Genomic DNA, 19,017 nt, shown 5'->3' on the forward strand with positions numbered 1-19,017 from the left:
CTAGGACTCATTTGCAGAGTCGTAGATATAAACCCTCTCGTGGGCCAGGGACAACGTTCAGCTTTTCTGACCCTTTCGAGAGGTGACCTGGTGCAGGGTTATTAATGCACCCAGAATGGGGCTTGTCACACACAAAAAAAAAAGCTGTCAATTTTAATAAGCGTTTTAATTAATGAGAAACCTGATTTCTAATCACTGAGAAAGGATTATAAAAAGCTGCACTGAACCACTGACGAGTTTCACTGGTGTACGGTTATTAAACATATTAAGTATTCCTAAATTCGTAAAACTTTTTTAGCGTGCCAGCCCATTCATTTGCCGAAGACTCCACATGGGCAAAATCGACAGACACGAGCTGTGATCATTAATTCGATCTGGGGGTGAGGTACTGTTTCAGAGGTAGGGGGTAGGGGGGTAGGAGGGAGGGAGTGGGAGTTGAGGGTGGGTCAGTTTTGGGCTGGGTCAGTTTGAATGGCAGAGTCACATTCCGGCATCACTCGTTTTCTCGGTCCCCGCACCGAGGATCACGGAAACTCGGGCGTTAGAAACTCCATGATCTCTTGCGCTGGCTCGGCCGAATTCAGCCGGGTCTCACTGGTCAAACCAGAGCCGCAGTCTCGAGTCTCTGGTCCCTCGAGCAGTGAGAGTTAGCAACACCAGGGTACAGTTTTTTTTCCCCTTTAATTCTTTCATGGGATGTGGGCATCACTGAAAAGGTCAGCATTTGCTGCCCATCCCTAATTACCTTTGAACTGAGTGGCTGTCTAGGCCATTTCAGAGGGCATTTAAGAGGCTGTGGGTCTGGAGTCACATGTAGGCCAGACCAGGTAAGGAGGGCAGATTTCCTTTCCTAAAGGACATTAGTGAACCAGATGGGTTTTTGCAACAATCAATGATAAGAACATAAGAAATAGGAGCAGCAGTAGGCCATTTGGCCCCTCAAGCCTGCCCTGCTATTTAACAAGATCATGACTGACCTGCCCCAGGCCTCAACTCCTCTTTCATGCCAGCTCCTCATAGCCCTCAACTCCCCGATATTTCAAAGATCTATCTACCTCCTCTTTAAATACTTTCAGTGATCTAGCCTCCACAACTCTCTGGGGTAGAGAATTCCAGACATTCACTACCCTCTGAGAGAAGAAATTCCTTCGCATCTCAGTTTTACATGAGTGTCCCCTTATTCTGTAACTATGTCCCCGAGTTCGAGATTCCCCCACTAGTGGAAACATCTTCTCAACATCTACCCTGTCAAGCCCCCTCAGAATCTTGTCCGTTTCAATAGATCACCCCTCATTCTTCTAAACTCTAATGAATAAAGGCCTAACCTGTTTAGCTGTTCTTGATAGGTCAACCCCTTCATCCCAGGAATCAGCCTAGTGAATCTCTTTTGAACTGCCTCCAATGCCAGCATATTCTTTCTTAAATACGGGGACCAAAACTGTACCCAGTACTCCAGGTGTGGCCTCACCAACACCCTGTACAGTTGTAACAAAACTTCCCTATTGTTAAACTCCAACCCTCTAGCAATACAGGCCAAAATTCCATTTGACTTCTTAATGACTTGCTGCACCTGCATGCTAACTTTCTTGTGTTTCATGCACAAGAACACCCAGATCCCTCTGCGCTGCACTCTTTTGGAGTCTCTCTCCATTTAAATAATAGTCTGCCTTTTGATTTTTCCTACCAAAGTGCATGACCTCACACTTTCCTACATTAGTTTTATGATAATCAGATTTTATTAATTGAATTTAAATTCTACCAGCTGCCATGGTGGGATTTGAACCCACATCCCTAGAGTATTAACTTGGGGCTCTGGATTACTAGTCCAGCAGCATTGCCATGACACCTCTGTCTCCCCAGACAACACCCAGGACCTGAAGTTAAATAAGGACTGCTTGCATACGCAGATTTAATTCATATTAAACACTCTTATTCACTTGCACCATTCACGTTACATTATGTCTGAGTGGAAAACGCCTGCTTTTAGTCCCTTTGAACAGCTGCTGAACAGTTTTCTGCTTTTAATTCCTCTTCCAGAAATTGTCCTGGTCACTCTGCTCAATGATGGACAGGGTGATGAGCATCTGGGCTGTGTAGTAGGTCGACATGATGAAGGCACGGGCGTGGGCCAGGGGGAAGCAGAACCGGTCAACAGCCAGGACGAAATCGGAGACTATGAAGACCACAGCTCCCGCCGTTGTGCAGCCGCGGCCCCAGGACCGTCTGTAGCGGGAACAGGCTGCCCGTGCCATTGCTCGCCAGCTCATCATCCCCAGCACCAAGATGTAGCCCGCCAAGGCATAGACCATGGGCCCCTGCAGGTAGGAGTAGACCGCAGTGTAGAAAGCTGCTCCGAGTGCCATCAGCAAAAGAGCTAACCAAAGTCTCAGTGGTCGTAACCCAAACGCCCAACTGTACAGAATGTGGGAGATCCCAAACATCGCCATACCTGGAAAAGCAAAAAACGCAACTCTCTGAGTCAAAAAAATAATAATTCTGGATTGCCTCCCGCCCTTGATTTTAAAATCCTTACCTTGTTTTCAAATCCCCTCCATGATCACACACCTCCCTATCTCTGTAATCTCCAAATGTTTTTCTTAAATTCATTCATGGGATGGGATGCAAGCATTTATTGCCCATCTCTAATTGCCCTTCTTTACTTCACTTAAGAGTCAACCACAATGCTCTGGGTCACATGTAGGCCAGACCAAGTAAGGACAGCGGGTTTCCTTTCCTAAAGGACGTTAGTGAACCAGATGGGTTTTTACAACAATTCCAGATTTTTGTTGGATTCAAATTTCACCCATCTGCTGTGGTGGGCTTCACACCCTGGTCCCCAGGGAATTACCCTGTGTCCCTGGAATGCTAATCCAGTGACAACACCTCGGTGGCACTGCTTGCCCATGTTAAGCCCTCTAAGATCTCTTCCACTGCCCCAATTTTAATCGCTCCATCATTGGCGGCCGTGCCTTCAGCTGCCTGGGCCCCAAGCTCTGGAATTCCCTCCCTAAACCTCTCCGCCTCCCTGTCCTCCTTTGAGATGCTCCTTAAAAGCCATCTCTTTGACCAAGCTTTTGGTCACCTGGCCCAATATCTCCTTATGTGTCTCAGGATCAACTTTCATCTGATTTGCATTATTCTGAAGCATCGCAGGGTGATTGACTCCCTTAGGGTGCTGTGTAAGTGCAAGTTGTTGTTGTAGATAGCAAATTTTGGTAGCATGTGCCACTTTGGGGGGCATCACAAGCTGCCCTCACCTGCTATTGGAATGCACTTCCTTTTCACAGCCTCACCCCTTTCAACGCACTCCACGTGTAGCCACTGATGTAACCTGGAAAACGTGGCAGCCAATTTGTGCACAGCAGGATCCCACAAAAAGTAAATGTGGTAATGACCAGAGCATCTGTTTTAGTGATGTGGAATGAGGGATAAATATTTTGACCCAGGCACAACTCCCCTGCTCTTCTTCAAACTAGTGCCTGGGAGCTTTTACGTTCACCTTAGACTCAGTGTAACATCACACTTGAAAGACAACACCTCTGACAATGCGGCACTCCCTCAGTCCTGCACTGGGACTGTCAGCCTGGATCCTGTGCTTAAGTCTCTGTAGTGGGACTTGAACCCACAGCCTGCTGACTCCAAGGTGAAGAGTACTACCCACCAGCCATGATTTGTTTTGGAATTAAAACTTGCCACAGCATCCTGCCAGCAAATCCCAACAGGCAAGTTGCCCATGGGGGGCTTCACACTTTGACTTTAATGGGTGAGGGCAGGCCTTGATGCCCCCCACAGCAGCACAGTGTCACGTCCCATCAACATCTGGTTTCTACAACAACAACCTGTTTTAATATAACGCCTTTAGTGTAACCAAGGTGCTTCATAGGAATGCAAATCTGATCGAATTTGTCACCAAGTCACATACAGAGGACCGGTGAGCAGAAGCTTGGTCAAAGAGTTGGATACTAAGGAGTGTTTTAAAGTGGGAGAGAGGTTGTAAGGTTTAAGGAAGGAACTCCTGAACAGGTAACTGAATGCACTGTCACCAATGGTGGAGCGATTAAACTCAGGAGTGCAGGTGGCCAGGGTGTGGTATAGCTGGTGTCCATCAGGTGGTGCTGATGAGTGAGATTCACCTTCAGCTACATTGGTACAGGAGAGAGTTCTTCAGCCAGTAACTAACTCGATCTCAAAATAGTGTTCCCTGAACTGTTTAACATCTCCCTGCTCTCTCTCTCTCTCTCTCTCTCTCACACACACACACATAAACAAACATACACACGCACACACACACACACATAGACACATGCATGCAAATGCACACACAGAAATGTACACACTTGCACAAACAGAAATGTACACACACACACACACACACACACACACACACACACACACACACACACACACACACACACAAACACACGTACAGAGGAGGGAGATATGCCCCAGCTAAATTTACCAGCTTTAATGAGTTCAGAGTTGGTCAGGGGGACTAGGTAAGCGTCAGCAAAATAAATTTTGATCACAGTCCTTTGCTCCCCTGATACTGAAAATTGGCTGAGAAATGAAATTTTTCACAAATACTGAAAAATATTCCCCCAAAATGACAGTTTTAATCTGGCCATTGCAGCATTTGTTGAAGTGAACTCTAGGACTTTGACCTGCCGACTTGCGATGTGATTGCTTTAAAAATGGCAGAAATGTGACACACTGTGCAAAGCCCAGCGAACAGAAAAATGAACTTCCGATTCTTTGTGAACCCAGCAGTGTCACACCTTAAACTCCGCCTCTCACTGTGACATGGATACTGAGATAACCAGAGGGTGGCTCAGATTGAATCAGTGGTCCAAAGTCTGAATGCAGAGGTGGCAGTGAGGTAAAAAGAACCAAGTGCATTGAGATAGCGGTGGGGGCGGGAGTGTGGTAATGATATCGTGAGGCAAGTCTCAGAGCAGAGCTCGCTGGAAGTTGTAATGAACAGACTCAAGGACATCAAAATTCACAAGCAGAGCAGCCCTTCCAGCAACACATAATCACCTCAAATTTAAAACTCTCGTCCTTGTTTTCAAATCCCTCCACGGCTTCACTCCTCCCTGTCCCTGTAACCCCCTCCAGCCCCGCAGCCCTCCGAGATCTCTGCACTCCTCTAATTCTGGCCTCTTGTGTATCCCCGATTTCAATCGCTCCACCCTTGGTGACCATGTCTTCAGCTGCCTGGGTCCCAGCCCTGGAATTCCCTCCCTAAACCTCTCCGCCACTCCCGATCCCTCCTTTAAGTGGTTGCCTTCTCTCCGTGACCAAGCTTTGGTCAGCTCTGCTGATATCTCCTTATGTGGTTCAATGTCAACTTTTTGTCCGATTTTGCTTCCTTCAAGGTGCCAGGTAAAGACAGCCTAAGATGGACAACCCTGGACTGTGGAGGGTAAGGATCAGCCTGGACCCCTGCCCCTCACTTTCAGTGAGTTCCTTCTGGTGGATAGTCCCCTGTGCATGGCTGCTAAACACTGAGAATTGGCCGTGTATATAAAGATAACTTTACAAACCCTACCACTGCGCCGCCCGCCCCCCCCCCCCCCCCCCCCACCCCCCCCAAAACGCACTCCCTGCCCAACACAAGGACTGGCCTGGGAGACCTTAACTGTCGAAGACTTACCATGGATGAAGAATCCTTGGTCGCCCCAAGTGAGGAAAACGTCACCAAGGGCAGAGAAGAGGAGGCCGACAAGGATTTTCTTGGAGTACGATGGGAACATCCGCAGACCAACGCCATGTGCCAGCACAAAGAAAGCCAGGCAAAGTACGGGTAGACACTTAATCAACGCACTGAACCACGACGGGTTGGAGGTGGGCAGCCACAGCACAAAGTAAATGCAGGAGGTTTTCAGGAAGGGTATCAGCTTCGGACCAACGCTCTTTATCTGTAAAATGAGAGGAGGGGAGAACATCAAACGTTGAGTCAAAGTAACAACCTGAATTCTGTGTCGTCGTAGCACCTGAACCTCAGTTTGTTCTGCTTCCAATTTTCCTCTTTCCGTGACCCCACTGCACGTCCGCTCTTGGCGCTGACTCTAGTTATTGTCCAGCTCCGTCGGGCTTCGAGCACTTCAGCCGACTGCCCCTTTGTCAATTGGGAGCCAATGATGGGCCTGTGTCACAACCAAGACTGGAGTTGGCGGATGGATGAGGGAGATGGGGGTGTAGGTGGTAACTTCACCAAATTAGTAATCTAGAGGCCCAGGCTAAATTTCCATTGGGTGGGGGGGGGGGGGGACATGGGTTTAAATTCCACCACGGCAGCTGGTGGAATTTAAATTCAACTAATTAATAAATCTGGAATCGTAAAACTAGTCTCCGTGAAACTATCATTTTTTGTTGTAAAAACCCATCTGGTTCACTAAAGCCTTTTAGGGGAGGAAATCTGCCGTCCTTACCTGGTCTGGCCTACATGTGACTCCGGACCCACAGCCATGTGGCTGCCTCTTAACTGCTCTCTGGAATGTCACCCGGTTGTACCAAATTGCTACATTGAGAGGTCAAACCAGTCAAACCAGATGGACTGCAGTGGCTCAAGAAGGTGGCTCACTACCACCTCCTCCTCGAGGGAAGCTCAATAAATGTTGCCCTTAAAAAAAAAAGGTCACTCAGAGTTTACTTACATATGGGGCTGCTGTTTGTTCCCGTCTCTGGGACATGGTACCATCGGTCTAGAGACCTCCTGTATGTGTTGGGGATTGAACCTCGGATCTTCATAGAGCACAATTCACCTACAGTTAGCAGGAAACTCGATCCCTGCAGATCAAATGTCTGCAAAGTGCTATGTGAAAGTTCAGACAGGCGACTGCAGTTATCTAGCTGCCTGAACACTGCCTGCCTGCCTGTGCCTGACTGTGTAAAGAGGCAAGTGCTGCTGGAGTGCATCCAGGAATGGCCAAGAGAGACTGAGTGACCTTGATTTATCTGGGCCTTAGGGTTGCTGAGGTAAGTGACACACAGTTCAGTGGAAGCCATTGCGAGTGCAGTCCTGGAGTGAACATTGCCAAATTTGATTACAGCTGGGTTTTATTGGAAGGGTATCAATGGGGCCACGGAACAGGGTGAAGGGGTGGTGCAATGTCCTTCCCTCCCTTGGCCAACGAGTTGTCCATTTCAGTTGCCTCCTTGCACAGGGAGATCTGTCACTCTGTTAGAATTGGATATCAGCTTGTCTTGACCTAAACCTTCTTCAGCTAAACCGACTACACACACGCGTGCACACACACACACGCGTGCACACACACACGGGTGCACACACACATGTGTGCACACACACACACACATGCGTGCGCACACACACACACACACACACATATATTTGGGAGGCAATGGGGTAGTGGTATTGTTGCTGGCCTAGTATTCTAGTCGACCCAGAGTAATATCTGGGGACCTGGGTTCAAATCCCACCACAGCAGATGGTGAAATTTGAATCCAATTAAAATCTGGGATTAAAAGTCTAATGATAACCATAAAACCATTGTCAATTGTTGTGAAAACCCATCTGGTTCACTAATGCCCTTTAGGGAAGGAAATCTGCTGTCCTTACCTGGTCTGGCCTACATTTGACACCAGACCCACAGCATTCTTAAATGTCCTCTGAACAAGGGCAATTAGGGATGGGCAATAACACCCGGATCCCATGACTGAATAAAAAAACCCGCGCCACACATGTGGACACTCACTGCTTTGGTACATGTTCACTGCTTACCGTCACTGACGCCTTCTTCCATCTCCTCTCATTATAACCCATAATATCCATTTTCCTCTGTTCCTTTCTCCTTTTTATTCCCCCCTCTCTCTCTCTCTCTCTCTCCCTCTCTGTTGTCTGTCGTAGGTTTCCTGAGTTACTGCTTTATCTGGTGTGTTTGCGGACTTTCTCCTCCATTATCTCACACTTGCTGATAATTCAGGCATCTCAGATATTGGCCATGTGCAGTAAATAGCAGGATGTACCTGCAACCACCAACTAAATGACAAGCAGGGGTCAAAATTCAACAGTGTCCCGTCTATTACGTATTATTATCGTATCTACTATCGGCTTTCCTTTTAGGACATCCCTTTTTCGGCAATTTTGACTTGTTGCCTTGGGGATGGTGGTTTCACAAGAGATTATTTCTGCCCTTCCAATACCTCACCTGAACCCTCAGTGGGCAGCACTCCAGAGTAAGCAGGTCAGGGGTTCAAATCCCATTCCAGAGATGCGAGCACCAAAATCTAGGCTGACACTCCCACTAGAGTCCCTGAGTGAGTGCCACACTGTCAGAGGTGCCGTATTTTGGATCAGGTGTTAAACTGAAGCCCTGTCTGCCCTCAGGTAGACATAAAACATCCCACGATCGCAATTTTGAACAGAAGCCGGGAGTCCGTCCATCCCCCCCGCCCACCCCCAGTCCTGACTGACCAAGTCATCCTCAACCAATGCTTAAGATAGATAAGCTGGTCGCTATTGCTGTTTGTGGGATCTTGCTGTGTACAAACTGGGTGCCTCATTTCCTATGTTACTACATTTCAATATAAAGTGTGTTGGGACGTCCAAAGATCATGAGCGGTGTTGTAGAAATGCAAAGCTTTCTTAATTACTTTTTCCTTAGTAAGTGGCCGTTTGTCAGTGAGTGCTGACATATAACCCCTCCAATGGGTGGATGGTACTCGCTCCCGAGTCCTGTTCTCGCCCATGGTATGAGCCCCAAGTCACTTCCCTTCTAGAGTCGCTGGGATAATGATCAAGAGTGGAATAGCCCTGGCTTTCACTGCCCACCATGACCTCTTGTAGCAACCCCAGCCATTGACCCACCCACAGAGGATTGGTGACCTTGCCACAGACTGAGTATTAAAACTCCAGCATGGCTACTCACTGAACCAACTCACTAAACCATGAGGCGACAGCTCTGTGTTTGTGGGCAGCTATTTCAGTTCATTAATTTATCAGTGCGCTGCGGAGGGTCAGTTTTGAGGCTCAGCATTGGGCATAGAATGGGTTGGATGCAGAGCCCAGGCCAGTTTATACAAACTCTGACACAGCACCTCCATTATCTACCTCACACGGGCTGCAATAAAGGTTCCCTGGACTTGTTCCTGGAAAGAGAGAGCTGTCATATGACAAGAGATTGAGAGGCTGGAAGAATGAGAAGCGATCGCATTGAAATGTATTAAATGCTTGGAGGGTCTGACAGGATAGACGCGGAGAGGCTGCCTCCCCCTGGCTGGTGAGTCGAGAACGTGGTGGGTTGGGGGGTCACAGTCTCAGGATGAGGGGGTCGCTCATTCAGGACCAGAACGAGGAGACATTTCGTCACTCAGAGGGTGTGAATCTTTTGGAATTCTCTGCCCAGGGATGGTCCATCATTGAGAGCACATCCAAGATCAAGAGCTCGATTGACGATCGGACACTGAGGGAATCAAGAGAAATGGGGTGGGGAAGTGGAGTTGAAGTATCAGCCATGGTCTTATTGAATGATGGAGCAGGCCTGAAGGCCTACTCCAGCTCCTATTTCTTATAACAGTATGCGTGCTGTCAGCGATCTGATATCCCTGGTGGAGCATGGATCCACCAGAATGGCCTCCAAGGGCTAGCTTGTGAGGAGAGATTACGCAAACGAGTCCCAGTGTCCCCTGGAATATAGAAGGATAAGGGGCTGATTTGAAGTCAGGATTTTAGGACTCTTGAAAGGGATTGATAGGGAAGATAAAAGGAAACATTTCCAGCTGTTGGGAAAGTCTAGGACAAGGAGACATAACCTTAAAACCAGAGCCAGGCCATTCGGGAGGGAAGCTAGGGAAACACTTCTTCATACAAAGGGTGGTAGGAAGGTGGAGCTCTCTCCCACAAACAGCAGTAGGTGTCGGCTAAATTCACCATTTTAAATCTGAGACCAATAAATTTTTACTTGCCCAAGGACGATAAAGGATATGGAGCCAAAAACGGGTGGATACAGATTAGCCTTGATCTACTGAATGGCATGACAGGCCTGAGGGGCCGAATGGCCTCCTCCTGTTCTACATTCCTCAATACAATTACAGCCTCCATAATGACCCTGACTGGTAAGGTTGCCAACCCTCCAGGATTGGCCTGGAGTCTCCAGGAATTGAAGATCAATCTCCAGGACGCGGCTGTGTGTCACCCTGGAGAAAAATCATCGGGACTTTGTGAAAAGGATTGTTTCTTTTTTTTTCTCTCACTCATTTTCTTTGAACTTTTCTCTTTACCAGATATCAAAAAACAGAAAATGGGGGGGAAAAAAGGCTGTTTGACTGACGGTCAAGCATCATCCTAAAGGGGTAATGAGTCTCTTTGCTTTCCAATTGGCGTAGGAAGGCCGTACTTCACAAGGATGGGTGTGTTGGTCAAATAATGCCAGCAGTGGGGGAGCAGATCATGTGATGATAGCTCCAGGAATACATTTAATTGTAGTTGGCAACACTACTCACTGGGCCAGATTGCATCCACTTTCTGCACTGGAAAAAACACCCTGGAAAACTTTCTTTAAAAAAAAAATCTACAGATGTCCCTGCTTCTGCTTAATTTCTTTCCCTCTCGTCCTCAATCCTCATCCCCCCTCGTTGGCCTGTGGGCTGAGATTTTCCCAAGTTCCAATTGAGCATGTCGGCTATTGACTGGTTAACTGGTCTTTGGGGACCCCTGGTGTTGGGCCTGATCATAGCAGGTGCTCCAGCATCGCAGTTGCCAACCTTCCCGATTTGCGTTGGGGTCTCCAGGAATTGAATTTCAATCTGCAGGATACTGCTTCGGGTGGCACCCAGGAGAAAAATCATAGAGGCTTTTTAAAAAAAAAAAGTTTTTCTTTCATTTTCTTTGAACACTTTCCTTTATTAGTTAAAAAGATATAGGCGTTGCAGGAAAAAAAATCTGTTTGACAGCTGAGAATCATCCAATAGAATCATGGAAAACCTGTTTGTTTTCCAATTAGCTGAGGGAAGGCTGTTGCTATGAGGATGAATGTGGTGGGCAATTGCTGGGGCAATGCATCCATTGATGAAACCTCTAGGAATGCATCCAGTCAGAGTTGGCAACCCTTGGTATAAGTGGGATAGACTGGTGCTCAACATGCCTGTTAACCAGGGAAAATGGAGTAAGGAATCTGGCTCAGCAAATTCACCAGGAGGTCAAAGGATTTGTGTTGAAGGCTTCTTTAATTGAGAAACTTGGGAGAAGGGACAAGAGGGGGTGCAAGAACAGAGGGATCTGGAGGATATATGTGCACAGATCATTGAAGGTATGCAGGATAGGTTGAGAAAGTGCTTAATGGGGCATACAGGATTCTGGACTTGATAAATAGAGGCACAGAGTACATAAGCAAGGAAATTATGATGAACCTTTATAAAACATTTGTTCCAGCCTCAACTGAAGTAATGTGTCCAGTTCTGGGCACTGTAGCTTAGGGTGGATGTGAAGGCTTTAGAGAGAGTGCAGAAAGAGATTCACAAGGTTGGTTCCAGGAATGAGAAACTTCAGTTACCTCGATAGATTGGGGAAGCTGGGACTGGTGTTCATGGGGAAGATAAGATTAAGAGGAGATTTGATAGAGGTATTCAAAATCATGAGGCAACTGGACAGAGTGGACAGAGAGAAACTGTTCCCATTGACAAAAGGATTGAGAACCAGAGGGCACAGGTTTAAGGTGATTGGCAAAAGAAGCAATGATGACATGAGAAAACCATTTTTACTCAGTGAGTGGTTAGGATCTGGGATGCATTGGCTGGGAATTGGAGAATTCATTGAAAAGAAAAGCTTTTCATGGTGGTATGGCACAGTGGATGATAAATGCTGACTTGCTCAAATCCCAGAGGGAAACTTGAAACAGCTACCACAACTGTTTTGCAATTTGTATTTTATTTTGAGATGCATGTCTTGAATTCAGTAGTCATAAATTCACCAAGTCTTAGAGGTATTTGCAAAACTAAATTACATCCTCCTCACCTCTGTTTTAAATAGGTGACCCCTTACTCTGAGGTTATGCCCTCTGGTCCTAGACTCTCCCACAAGGGGAAACAACCTCTCAGCATCTACCCTCTCAAGCATTCTAAGATTCTTGCATGTTTCAATAAGGTCGCCTCTCATTATTCTAAACTCCAATGAGTGCAGGCCCAACCTCTCCTCTTAAGAAAATCCTTTCATACCTGGGATCAACCTAGTGAACCTTCTTTCAACTGCCTACAATGTCAGCATGTCTTTCCTTAGATAAGGGGAACCAAAACTGTTCACAATATTCTAAATGTGGTCTAACTAGTGTCTTGTATAGTTTTAGCAAGACTTCCCTATTTTTATACTCCATTCCTTTTGCAATAAAGGCCAACATAAGGAAGTCTTCAATGAACTGTATGATACTAGGAAGTTCTAAGGAACAAAGGGACCTTGGCGTGGGTATTCATAGATCTCTGAAGGCAGAGGGGCATGTTTGTTGGGTGGTGAAAAAGGCATATAGGACACTTGCCTTTATCAATTGAGGCATAAATTACAAAAGTAGGGAGGTCATGTTGGAGTTGTAAAGAACCTTGGTGAGGCCACAGCTGGAGTACTGTGTGCAGTTCTGGTTGCCACATTATAGGAAGGATGTGATTGCACTGGAGGGGGTGCAGAGGAGATTCACCAGGATGTTGCCTGGGATGAAACATTTAAATTATGAAGAGGTTGGATAGACTTGGGTTGTTTTCATTGGAGCAGAGAAGACTGAGGGGTGACCTGATCGAGGTGTACAAGATTATGAGGGGCATGGACAGGGTGGATAGGGAGCAGCTGTTCTCCTTAGTTGAAGGGTCAGTCATGAGGGGAAATAATTTCAAGGTGAGGGGCAGGAGGTTTAGGGGGGATGTGAGGAAAAACATTTTTACCCAGAGGGTGGTGGCAGTCTGGAATGCGCTGCCTGGGAGGGTGGTGGAGGCGGGTTGCCTCACATCCTTGAAAAAGTACCTGGATGAGCACTTGGCAAGTCATAACATTCAAGGCTATGGGCCAAGTGCTGGTAAATGGGATTAGGTAGGTAGGTCAGGTGTTTCTCACGTGTTGGTGCAGACTCGATGGGCCGAAGGGCCTCTTCTGCACTGTGTGATTCTGTGGTTCTGTGATTCTGTAAATTAAATATTTATTAATAAAAGGAAAGATCTTAAGCACATACATAGGCCTACAAATTACTACCATAATAACTCCTAAATTCCCTAATTTATCTGACTCCCATTAACACCCCCATTAAGGCAACAGTAAAAACAAATAGGTTTCAACAGGCCCAGGCAAAGCACACAATACCCTGTACAGGGATATCAAACTAAGTTTTCTTAGCTTCAGTTCCTGTAGACGGGAACTTGATGCACAGAAGCTGGAGGCATTTCACACTTGTGTTAGATCTTAGAATACCTTCCACTTATACATAACCTCATCTCCTTTATACATGTTTCTCCCTTTTTAATGTAAATTCCATTGTTCCAATATGTCTTTGTAACTCAACTTTTCTCACAATATAAATCTTTCATAGTACTCATATTATCAGTAACCTTTGAGAAAAGTAAATGTTTGGCTTAGCTTCTTATGGCTAGGTGTAACATCTTACCATCTCTTTGAAATTCAGACTAATCCAATTTATCTGAAAATGCAAATGTACCTCACACCTCACATTCTAAAACTTCAGCCATGTTTATGCATTTAACATTTCAAACCTAGCTTTCCTTCGCACAACTCAAAATCTCCAGACCAGCTGTCTCCAATTCAATCAAATCCCACCCCCAAACACACATCCACACAGAGAAACTAATCCAAACCTCACTACTAACTTATCTTTAAAATAAGTCACAATAATATTATGAAAGTTATTATATTTTCATGACAAGGGCTGTGGGGAAAAGGCAGAGGAGTAGGAATAACTGAGTAGCTCTTACAGAGAGTCGGCACGGACAAGATGGGCCAAATGGCCTCCTTCTGTGCTGTAACCGTTCCATGATTCTAAGACCCTAAAGGGTTGACAACAGGAAGATTAAAAAGAGCAGAAAAATTGTCAATATACATCGAAAGAAAAAAAGACTTTTATTTCTATAGTGTCTTTTTCAACCACCCAAGTGTCTCAAAGCTCTTTACAGCCAATACTTTTGAAGTTTGGTCACTGTTGTAATGTAGGAAATGTGGCAGCCAATTTGGTACAGCAAGCTCCCAGAAACAGCAATATGATAATGACCAGATCATCTAATTTTTAGTAATGTTGGTTGAGGGATAAATAATGGCCCCAGGGCCAAGAAATATGGGTGAGGTAACAGACAGAAATGTAGACTGGCATGTAGAAAACAGACAGTGAGAAAAACAGATGTCAGAGTGAGAGGCTGGGAGAGAGGCAGACAGAAGAAGTGAGAGAATCAGACAGAAACACTGAGAGAGGCAGACAGATAGTGAGAGAGAGACACAGAGAGAGAGAGAGAGAGAGAGACAGTGGGAGACAGTAAGAGGGAGCAAGACAGTGAGAGAGTAGTAATTAGAGATAGTAAGACTGAGCCAGACAGAGATAGTGAGAGACAGAGATAGTGAGGGAGACAGAAACAGTGAGAAAGGCAGACAGAGACAGTGAAGCAGACAGAAATAGCGAGAGAGAGAGACAGACAGAGAGATGTGGGAGAGAGGTAGACAGAGACAGTGAGAGGGAGACAGAGACAGTGAGAGGGAGACAGAGAAAAAGAGATATGGAGACAGAGACAGTGAGAGGGATTTAGGGAGAGAGAGCGAGACAGAGACAGTGAGGAGACAGAGAGTACTGAGCATAACCAGTGAGAAGCTCCTTTGTGGTTTCTGGTGCTCCTGGGCCCCAGCTTTTCTCACTTACTAATGAAGGTTGTTTACCTGTTTCTCCCAGGTGTTAAATTGTGTTCAGACATGTCACTGTTGTTCTGATGGTGCTTTGATATTTATGGTTTTCAGAGAGGCACTGGAGCAACTACCAGTACTGGCGATGAGCCTGTTACCACAGACTTTGTAAAGCAACTCCTGGCACCTGAGATCAGCAGTCTGCACCCCACGTCCTCGTTTAAGTGAAAGTTTAGATCAAGTGGATCCAAAATCCTTTCTCTTCCAATTTGTATTCCTCCTGTCCTATTGGTGCAGTGGGTACCCCAGGTTCAAGCGGCAGTTTTCAATGTATGATAGCGAGTGTCCATGGGCCATGCGGTCAAAGGAGGCATCACAGCCGAGTTGATGTCTAGCTAACCTATCACCGCTCTTTTGGATGACTGATGAATATTTCACGCTGCTCCAGACACAGGGGCTAGTGTCCCGACAGGAGGCCGTCCCAGGGACAGGAAGAGGGAGGGGGTTATACTGAAGAGCAGAGAGACATTTGAGGGGTAGATGGTTTCATTCTGAGAGATCAGCGCGAGAGAAGGTCAAGGAGCAGCATTGATTGGGTAGGTCATGGACAGTGATGGGAGGGTCTGTGAATGGCGGTGTTGAGTGACAGGTGTCAGTCACCGAGCCAAGGAAGCCGAGTGATTTCTGTGAGCTTGAATCAGATGCAGAGTTGTCTGATCACTTTCCTATTGCAGAAGTTCCACTCTGTCAAATATCAGCTCAGAGCCTCCCCTTAAAACCTGCGTTATTTGCATTTGACTTACCACAGTGAAAACTGGCACCATGCTGGTCTGGATTGCTCAGCTGGACACCTCCTGTTTCTGTCTTTTCTAACCTTGCTTTGACTCTTCCTGCTGTGTTCATGTAAGGCCTTCACCTTGCTATGACCACAGCTGCCCTGAGAGGCTCTGGGGTGGAGACTGTCAGGCTGATTTACAAAGCACGCACTGAGTTAATAAGTTACTGAGCAGCACTGTGACACAGACAGCACAGGGAGGCAAACAGCTCACCATCTGAAATACAGAGGAACAGGAATGAGAGAGTAGGGAGGGGCAGGAGAGCAGGGGAAGGGAAGAGGGAATTAAGAGAGGGGAGGGATGGGAAGGATAGGAGAAAGGAGGGAGGAGGGCGAAAATAGGGAAGAAGGGAGAGGAGGGGAGGGGAGAAAAGAGGGGAGGAGGAGAGGAGGGGAGAAGGAGATGGGAGGAATGAGGGTGGGGAAAGAGAGGAGGGTTTGGAAGGCGGTGGTGAGGGGAGGCAAAGGAAAAGAGAGAAGAGAGGAAGGAGGAGAGGGGAAAAGAGGAGGTGAAGAGAGGGGAAGAGGGAAAAATTTGACTCAATTACTCCTTGTGGTAGTGAGTCCCACATTCTCACCACTCTCTGGGTAAAGAGGTTTCTCCTGAACTCTCTATTGGATTTATTAGTGGCTATCTTATATTTACCGCACTCGTTCTGGTCTCACCTCTATGAGTGGAGCACCTCTATAGTCTCTTTGTGTCAACCTATCAGGCATTTCCATCATTTTAAAGATTAATCTCCAGGACACTGCAAGCAAATTCAGGGGAACAATCTCAAAGAGACATTCAAACAGCTAAGTTGCTACGCAAAGGCAAGTTTCCCTTGTTCCAGGGTCAGGGTTGGATGCAGCTGTGATGCACACCATGGTCAAATAACCAGCTGCTACTCACTGTCTTGCTCCAGGCACGAAGAATGGGGAAATGGGCAGTGTGCCCCAAGGGCAGTCAACATTTTTGGCATTGTACACCGCCCATCAACTCAGCAAGAGTCGGTGCTTTTGTGTTAGCTCGGTGACTCTAGAGAGTTTCCTTCGGAGCTGGGGAGGTTCCAGGTGATCAGTGTTGTTAAGGTAAATAAGGAGAAACGGTTTCTACTGACGGGTGGATTGGAAAGCAGGGACAAAGATGTGAGACATTTGGCGCAAGAGCCTAAGGGGAGTTGAGAAGGGAAAACCTTCTGCATGGCAAGTTGTTGTGAATGGGAAGGGTGATGGAAGCAGATTCAATAGGAACTTTCAAAAGGGAATTGGATAAACACTTTGAAAATGAAAGTGTTTGCAGGATTATGGGGGAAAGAGCCGGCGGGGTGGGGGGGGGGTGGGGTGGGGTGGTGGTGGTGGGGGCAGGGGTGTGGGAGATGGAATAGCTTTTGGTCACAGCCAACAGTTTCTTTTTGGTGTGAATGAGGACATGAAGCTGGGGGGTGGGGGGGTAGTGGGACTAATTTGATAGCACTTTCAAAAGGCTTGCGCAGCCACAATGGGCCGAGTAGCCTCGTTTTGCGCTCTATGATTTTGTGAAGGAGGGGTGGTGTTAAAACCTGATGTAACCTGGTGAAAGGTTAATCCATCTTGAAATAATGAAACTGGTGTCACACAGGCAATATCTGCGAGAGAGATAAAAGCAAAAAACTGCGCTTGCTGGAAATCCAAAACAAAAAGAAAAATACCTGGAAAAACTCAGCAGGTCTGGCAGCCTCTGCGGAGAGGGACACAGTTAACGTTTCGAGTCCGAATGACCCTTCAACAGAACTAAGTAAAAATAGAAAAGAGGTGAAATATAAGGTGGTTTAAGGGGGGCTGGGACAGGTAGAGCTGGATGAAGGGCCAGTGATAGGTGGAGATAACCAAAAGAAGTCACAGACAAAAGGACAAAGAGGTGTTGAAGGTGGTGATATTATCTAAGGAATGCGCTAATTAAGGGTAGAAAGCAGGACGAGCAAGGTACAGATAGCCCTAGTGGGGGTGGGGGTGAAGGAATTGAAAAAGGCTAAAAGGCAAAGATAAAACAATGGATGGAAATACATTTAAAAATAATAGAAATAGGTGGGAAAAGTAAAATCTATATAAATTATTGGAAAAAAAAGGGTGGGGGATCGGTAGGGGTTGGGGATGGAAGGGGAGCTAGGTCTGTCCTGAAGGGGCTGTGGGGCAGTGAGCTCACCAGGGAAGCACAGATCACTGAAGCTGCCGGTTTCAAAGCTCCTGTGGCCTGGGTAATCGCCCTCCTCCTGTCAATATGCCTCTGTTGTCAGACATCCCTATGTAGGAGAGGAGAGGAGAGGAGATGAGGGGAGGGGAGGGGAGGGGAGGGGAGGGGAGGGGAGACGGGGGGAGGGGAGGGGAGATGAGGGGAGGGGAGGGGAGATGAGGGGAGGGGAGACGGGGGGAGGGGAGACGGGGGGAGTGGAGATGAGGGGAGGGGAGTGGAGACAAGGGGAGGGGAGGGGAGACGAGGGGGGAGATGAGGGGACGGGAGACGAGGGGGGGGAGACGAGGGGAGGGGAGACGAGGGGTGGGGAGTAGAGATGAGGGGAGGGGAGGGGAGACGAGGGGAGGGGAGGGGAGACGAGGGGAGGGGAGGGGAGACAAGGGGAGACAAGGGGAGACAAGGGGAGGGGAGACAAGGGGAGACGAGGGGAGGGTAGACGAGGGGAGGGGAGGGGAGACGAAGGGAGACGAGACGAGGGGAGAGGAGGGGAGGGGAGAGGAGATGAGGGGAGGGGAGATGAGGGGAGGGGAGAAGAGGGGAGGGGAGATGAGGGGAGTGGAGATGAGGGGAGGGGAGGGGAGACGTGGGGAGGGGAGTGGAGACGAGGGGAGGGGAGACAAGGGGAGACGAGGGGAGGGGAGACGAGGCGAGGGGAGACGAGGGGAGGGGAGATGAGGGGAGGGGAAGAGAGGGGAGAGGAGATGAGGGGAGGGGAGATGGGGAGGGGAGATGGGGGAGGGGAGGGGAGACGAGGGGAGTGGAGACGAGGGGAGGGGAAGGGAGGGAAGGGGAGATGGGGGAGGGAAGGGGAGACAAGGGGAGGGGAGATGAGACGAGACGAGGGCAGGGGAGGGGAGGGGAGGGGAGATGGGGGCAGGGGAGACGAGGGGAGACGAGGGGAGACGAGGGGAGATGAGGTGAGAGGAGGGGAGAGGAGACGAGGGGAGGGAAGGGGAGGGGAGACGAGGGAAGGGAAGGGGAGACGAGGGGAGGGGAGGGGAGGGGAGGGGAGATGAGGGGAGGGAGGAGACGAGGGGAGGGGAGGGGAGACGAGAGGAGGGGAGGGGAGACGATGGGAGGGGAGATGAGGGGAGGGGAGACGAGGGGAGGGGAGACGAGGGGAGGGGAGACGAGTGGAGG

The 19,017-nt window shown here is 48.0% G+C and overlaps 1 protein-coding gene across 1 annotated transcript; it reads right to left on the minus strand.

Moving 5' to 3' along the window:
• Positions 1 to 2,021: 2,021 nt before the first annotated feature.
• On the minus strand, positions 2,022 to 7,792 carry LOC121271586 (lysoplasmalogenase-like protein TMEM86A). The gene is made up of 3 exons (XM_041177619.1): positions 7,742 to 7,792; positions 5,654 to 5,918; positions 2,022 to 2,449 (listed from the first exon to the last, which is right to left on the minus strand). Exons 1-3 carry the CDS (start codon positions 7,790 to 7,792, stop codon positions 2,022 to 2,024), a joined length of 744 nt encoding a protein of 247 aa, XP_041033553.1.
• Between the last annotated feature and the right edge of the window lie 11,225 nt (positions 7,793 to 19,017).

The sequence above is a fragment of the Carcharodon carcharias genome, chromosome 31, assembly GCF_017639515.1.
Source record: "Carcharodon carcharias isolate sCarCar2 chromosome 31, sCarCar2.pri, whole genome shotgun sequence".
Classification (NCBI taxonomy): domain Eukaryota; kingdom Metazoa; phylum Chordata; class Chondrichthyes; order Lamniformes; family Lamnidae; genus Carcharodon; species Carcharodon carcharias.

What these genes read in the sequence shown, in the direction of transcription:
- LOC121271586 (XM_041177619.1), bottom strand. Translation starts at nt 7,792, where the DNA reads ATGGATATTATGGGTTATAATGAGAGGAGATGGAAGAAGGCGTCAGTG. An exon ending in GGAAGAAGGCGTCAGTGACG is followed by an intron (nt 5,919 to 7,741) that starts GTAAGCAGTGAA and finishes CTCATTTTACAG; the next exon opens with ATAAAGAGCGTTGGTCCGAA. An exon ending in CCAAGGATTCTTCATCCATG is followed by an intron (nt 2,450 to 5,653) that starts GTAAGTCTTCGA and finishes TTGCTTTTCCAG; the next exon opens with GTATGGCGATGTTTGGGATC.